At 41.9% G+C, this 6,000-nt stretch overlaps 1 protein-coding gene across 1 annotated transcript in view; it reads right to left on the bottom strand.

The window, feature by feature from the left end:
- Positions 1-789: 789 nt before the first annotated feature.
- LOC114357399 (carotenoid isomerooxygenase-like) overlaps positions 790-6,000 on the bottom strand; it is a gene marked incomplete at its 3' end in the record, with an annotated part of 31,169 nt that continues 25,958 nt past the window's right edge. Inside the window, exons 11-13 of the mRNA XM_028310995.1 lie at positions 1,559-1,715; positions 1,143-1,204; positions 790-888 (exon numbers count right to left, since the gene is read on the bottom strand). Of these exons, the coding sequence (XP_028166796.1) occupies positions 790-888; positions 1,143-1,204; positions 1,559-1,715 (318 nt within the window). The remainder of the gene's footprint in view (positions 889-1,142; positions 1,205-1,558; positions 1,716-6,000) is intronic.

Genomic DNA, 6,000 nt, shown 5'->3' with positions numbered 1-6,000 from the left:
TTATTTTGTTTATTAAGATTTTTTTATTAAGATTTTTTTATTTTTTTTGTTCCGCAGTGTTATTGGTACCGTTGGATAGAGCTCGTGAAGCACTTTCAGGATCAGTAACCAGTTTTTGAATATCTTGTATAGTTTTTAATATTATGTGGTTTTACTAAATGTATGGAAGCCTGAAAAATTTAATTTTCGGATAGATCCAGTTTATTCTGTAACCTATTATTGGTACCGTTTAAAAGAGCTTGTGAAGCACTTTCAGAATCAGTAATCAGTTTTTCGATATCTTGTATAGTTTAGAAATAATCGAGTGAGATCACTTAACGTTTCCACCCTGTATAATGTAAGGACGTAAAATCGTCATGGCAAGAAAATTAGCAACTATGACAATATGTAACAAAGTACTAACTGTATACACTTTTCTTGAAGTTAAGTAATGTCCCTATTACTTTAAGAGTAGGCGCACATCGTTGATTTTTCGTCGGCCCATAGTTTAGTCGGGCTGTTGATCAGTATTGGCATGTATGGGAATGCGCACACTACGGCGATTCGATTTGGCCGATTTTTCATACAATTTAAAATCGGGTACAACTATCGGCCAACTAAAAATCAACGGTGTGCGCCTACTCTAAGGCACCATCTTACGCACGAACACGATATTACAAGCTGACATTGAATTTGCTGAACACGTCTATCGGAATTTTCCCTACAATGTAACTTTATGCAAGACAGTTTTTGTTTAAAGCCCAATTGTAATCTGATTAGAATTACATAGATTACGATGCAACGAGTTACCTTGGCGTCGGGCGCGGGCACGAACACGGGCTCGCTGGGGTAGCAGTCGGCGCTGCTCCACGTCAGCGTGGCGCCCGTCCACGTGTCCACCTTGATCACCTGTGGATAACACACGTCATGACTTAGAGCTGGCGAAGGATTGAGCACTCATGTCCTTCACTAAGTATCCCTAATTCCCTACCAGTAGGGATAATGTGTCGGTAGGGATATGTGGAATAGGGGATTTAAGAGAAGCAAGCTGTTGAGCTTACTCGTTTGAATTTGATCTTGAGTAGACCAGAAATGAACGATCAAGGGAGAATAAATTATAGCTTTTAGACAGTAATGATTGCAGTGATGAGTGATCAACTTACCGCACCAGGATTTTCCGCATCAACATCTGAACTGATGGCATAAAAATAGCGATACGGACGACCTGTGGAAAAATAACAGTATTTTTCAATTGTCATTGTAATACTCGTACAATGGGATCCAGAAACATACAGATCGTTATGAACCAACCAAGAAAAAACTACGAAGTGAGTACCTACCTATATGAACTACCTACACAATTTATCTTCTGTGTGTAGATACCCAAAGGAAGCAAGGAAGGACAAGATTCTGGCAGTGAGAGTTCCACTTCCACTGGATGCCTAGTTGAGGAGAATGAAGATGAGAATGAGAAGAGAAATATGGGTTTATGGGTAGTGTAATACCGTTGAAGGCGTCGTAGTGTATGCGTTAGTGTAATACCGTTGAAGGCGTCGTAGTGTATGCGTTAGTGTAATACCGTTGAAGGCGTCGTAGTGTATGCGCGGCGTCTCGCAGCCGAGCGCGGCCAGCGGGCGGGCGGCCACCCGCGCCGGCGTCGTCGCGTCCAGAGGCAGCTCCAGCCGCTGGGGCCGCCCGCGGAACCACTCCGCGTACTCCGCGTTGCTCTGCATGTTCTGACGAACAATTGTTGATACACGTTTGTTAGAGCTACAATAGATAATGCTATTTTTAGCATCAGCGATTTAGCCGCTTTTTTTTTTCGCCGAATGCAGCGACCGCTCACCGTACATTCCACATCGCATACTTAACAACGGCTAACTGTGTGACAGAATAGCTATTCGGAAGCTCGACGCAGCGATAGCTAAATTTTAACAGAATTTAAAAAAAGTGTACTAGGTAATGTTGATTAACTTTATAAAATGACTGATGTGATGAAAACTGGCCAAGTAAAATTTAACCTACCTACTTTAAGATCTCACATTTTTACAGCAGCTATCCAATAAAGCAAAGAAATAGAGTTTAACACTGATTGTTCATAATGTTATTTTGTTCCTATAAATATCTACATATTTGGATTTTGTATAAAACTTGGCACTTATTTATCGCCATTCTTTTTGCGGCGAAGCCCACAGCCAAGCATAATTTTTGTATTGAACTTGGCTCTCCTTTTTTACATTTTATGTTTTTTGTGGGTAGTTTGTACATGATCAGCCCCGCTCAGCATTTATCGTGACATGCTCGAAAGGGCATACCACGAAGCTGGTCTTCCGCGGACGCCCTAGTGGGTAGGTGGGTTGTGCTCACCTCGACGGCCTGGACGTACATGGCGTCGATGGCCTTGGCGTCCTTGTAGGCGCAGAGGTCCAGCACGAGCGTGCCGTCGCGCTCGAAGGCGTTGATGATGTGCAGGAAGAACAGCGGCTCCGTGCAGTAGCGCCGCTCCTCCTTGCCCGTGCTGCGGCTGATCAGCACGATGCGCGTCTGAAAGCACCAGCGAAANAGCACGATGTGCGTCTGAAAGCACCAGCAAAATTACTCCATAATTTGCAAAGGAACAAGATCAGAATCTTACGGGCCAAAGACAACTCACTAGAGTACGTTAAACAGTCAACTGTCAAGATGCTTCCATCGTCGTAACCTGGAGCCGAAGCCGAACCGCTAAAACAAGGCTGCTCAACCTTTTGAAGAGTCCGACTCTTCAATTCATCCAATTCGGTAGATTCATTCGTTAACGACGGGCCACTTGCATTCCTTATTTCAGTTACTCTCAGGACAAGCGCAATAAAAACTCAATTATTAAGATCAAACCATACTTGCGCGGGCCACACTATGGGCGACGGGCCTGTGGTTGAGCAGCCTTGCTCTAAAAAGATGGAATTGATTGGCATTGAACTGAAAATCTAATTGAGACATCCTCGTTCATCCGAGTCTCCAAGCACTGGACAACAAGAAGATCAGACGGTCCAAGCGAGGCTTAGACTGGGGCCTGGTCGGGGGTACTCACGTCCTGGTCGGGGTACCAGTGGAGGCTGTCGGCGTGCGGCGCGCCGGCCACCTGGGAGCGCAGCTCGCCGTACAGCGACACCGCCAGCGGCTGCTCCACGATCACGAAGTAGTTCGCCGTGATGCCTGCCGCACAACGTGAGGGAATCTATAGAGACATTGGCGTATCTAGGGTTCTTTTTCTAGGCCCCTAGGGGGAGGGAGGGGGGGGGGGGAGGGCACCGCAGCCCAGCCCAGCTATACAGTTAGAGTTACGGTGCTTTTACAAGACAATAATTTCAATTTATGACAATAATTATTATAGCTAAGGCTATGCTAGGCGAGCATCAAATTCTCTATTGGATGGGATTTTTTGTTGATTTTCTTTACTTTCCAATTGAAAATAATAATATAATAGATTGTTTAAGTACTTACATAGAAAGATTAAACAAATGCAATTTATAATTTTAGTAAGGAGAAAAACATTGACAATTTCAATAAAATTATTGTATGAGAGGGTCAAACGAGATTTCAATTGGTTGATTGTGCGTGTCATATCAGCGCTCGTTTAGAAGCAATTTAGAGTAACTAGTGTTATTGGTGCGTGCTCACCGAAGGTGTGCATGTAGGCGGGATGCAGCGGCCAGCGCGGGCGCAGGCTGCCCACCACGCGCGCGCGCGCGAACATGTCGCCTGCGGACACACCACACGCAGCTAATGATAATGTTTTCTTTAAAATACAAAATTGGGTAAAACAGGCAATACTGTACAGCATTCACAAACATTACGATGAGATCTTACAGTGCGCGTGTCCGCACAGGGTGTTACGCACCAATCACAGGGCTCTATTCAACACTGTATGCGTTCGATTTGCTGCTTCACATAAGCAAGCATCGTTTGTGAATATGGGTGTCAGTCACCTTATTGAACAATATTTACCTACCATTCATTTTCTGAAAAAAAAAACTATCTATTAAATTACCTAAGCTGCACGTGTAACCGTAATTAACATTATAAATAATAATAATTATGAAATAATCTGCAAGAACTACATTTTACGTATTATGAGTTAGATTTTTATATTATACCTATTATTATTATATTATACCTATAATATATAAAATGTTTTAATTGAATTGTTACTGTTGATGAGCACCTTCATGCTGTATAACGTAGAGCTGGCTAGCTGGAACCGCTATGATAGAACTGTCATTTATATTCAAATATGATGTTGTCTTTAGCTGTGTAATGGCTGTGCCGAACTCTCTATTGTAAATATTCTACGTGTGCTTTGATACCAATATATTTATTATGTTACTACCGACCACTGTGTTTATTGCTCTGTAGCGGACTTGATATATCCCTAACAGTTACCTACCCTTCTCCGTGAAAGGGAACTCGACCACGACGTGCTGGACGCGGCCCTTCACCAGCGACATGCCCAAGTTGTACACGTCGCCTTGAAACAATATACGACGCGTTACAGGAAACCTGAGACCACAAGACACATTTCTAAATAATAAATAAATGTTGATGTAAGATTCGATGGGACTGACATGTTTTCGAACAAAAGTCCCTCCCTAAATAAAAACAGATTAAAAAAAAAAGATCTTGCAGTTGGATCCGAAAGAGATAGGACGATGTTGTAATGTGCAGTGAATCGAAAAGGCCTTACCGTTGGGCATAACGTGCGGGTGGGCGGTGTGGCATACAAACGCTAAGGAGTCCATCATGTTTTTGCGCTCCATCGTGTCCAGGGTCACTGGGTCTATCCTGCAAATCAATTTTTATGGTAAACTAATATCTGCTTTTTTGTCCTATTGCAGGGCGTACCCACCGACCACCTGTATGCAGAGCCAATGGTGCGGATTGCTGCAGGCTGAGGAGTAACAGGTCAGTGACACCATATTATTAAAATGTGTTTCTTGATTCATACTAGACGATAAACATATATTATTTCCTCTTTTGTTTGTTCTTGAGACAATTAAAAGAACCATTTTTTATTTTTTTTATAACTGTACCGATTGATAATCATATAAATATGTTCGATAATATGCAACTAACCTGTGAATGGCCGGTGCCTCCGTGAAAGCATATATCTCGTCGCCGAAGGGGTACAGCGATATCAGAGCGTTGTCGGTGATCGTCTCGTCCGGCTTGAACACCGATGCGATTCTACAAGTTTATGACAACAAACTAACACTTCATTCAAAAAATATCTCCAAAACTACCGAAGTTATTGCTTTTGAAAGGAATCGATTCCGAAAAAATTCTGTTCGAAACTGAAAAACCAATAAAAAAGTATTAGGTAGATCAAAATAATGCAAAATAACTCTAAAAGACTTGAGCAACTTATCAAGGAGGACTGAAAATAAGACTTTTACATTAATGTATTGACTTGTCGAAAAATACCTACAAATGTAACAGTGTGTAACCAAATGAGCGACAGCGGAGGCACTCCCTTAAACTAAATTAAATTGTGTATGGGACCAAATGGCAAGTATCTACAATCGAACAAAAAATAATCACTCAATTCGGACGGGAAATCTGTAAGTAGTCGGTGAACGTCGATTACATAAATATACCTAGACGACGTAATTGTCTCCAAAAAGTGTTCACGCGAGCATGCTAAAAACTAAAAATGCTCATAAAATAAAAACTACTCAACCAAATCAAATATTTTTTTATGGGACCAAATGGCAACTATTCCGCATCGATAAGAATCACGTAAATCGGCTCAGAAATCTTGGCGTAATCGGTGTACATACATAGAAAAAAAAAGATACCAACCGAATTGTGAACCTCCTCCTTTTGTTGAAGTCGGTTAAACAGGTTTATTCAAACCAGAATGTCTAACAAGAGGTTATAAATATTAGAAGGTACCCGAAGCATACGATAAACCTACGGTTTTAACTAACTTTTAAACGGCTACCTAAGTAAACTCCGACAAACGTTACTTCAACATTACGTTACTCC

This window comes from Ostrinia furnacalis, unplaced genomic scaffold (assembly GCF_004193835.3).
Source record: "Ostrinia furnacalis isolate ACB-3 unplaced genomic scaffold, ASM419383v2 OfSCF3143, whole genome shotgun sequence".
Lineage (NCBI taxonomy): Eukaryota > Metazoa > Arthropoda > Insecta > Lepidoptera > Crambidae > Ostrinia > Ostrinia furnacalis.
Note: the sequence above shows the minus strand (reverse complement) of the source record. Positions and strands in the feature narration are given on the sequence as shown.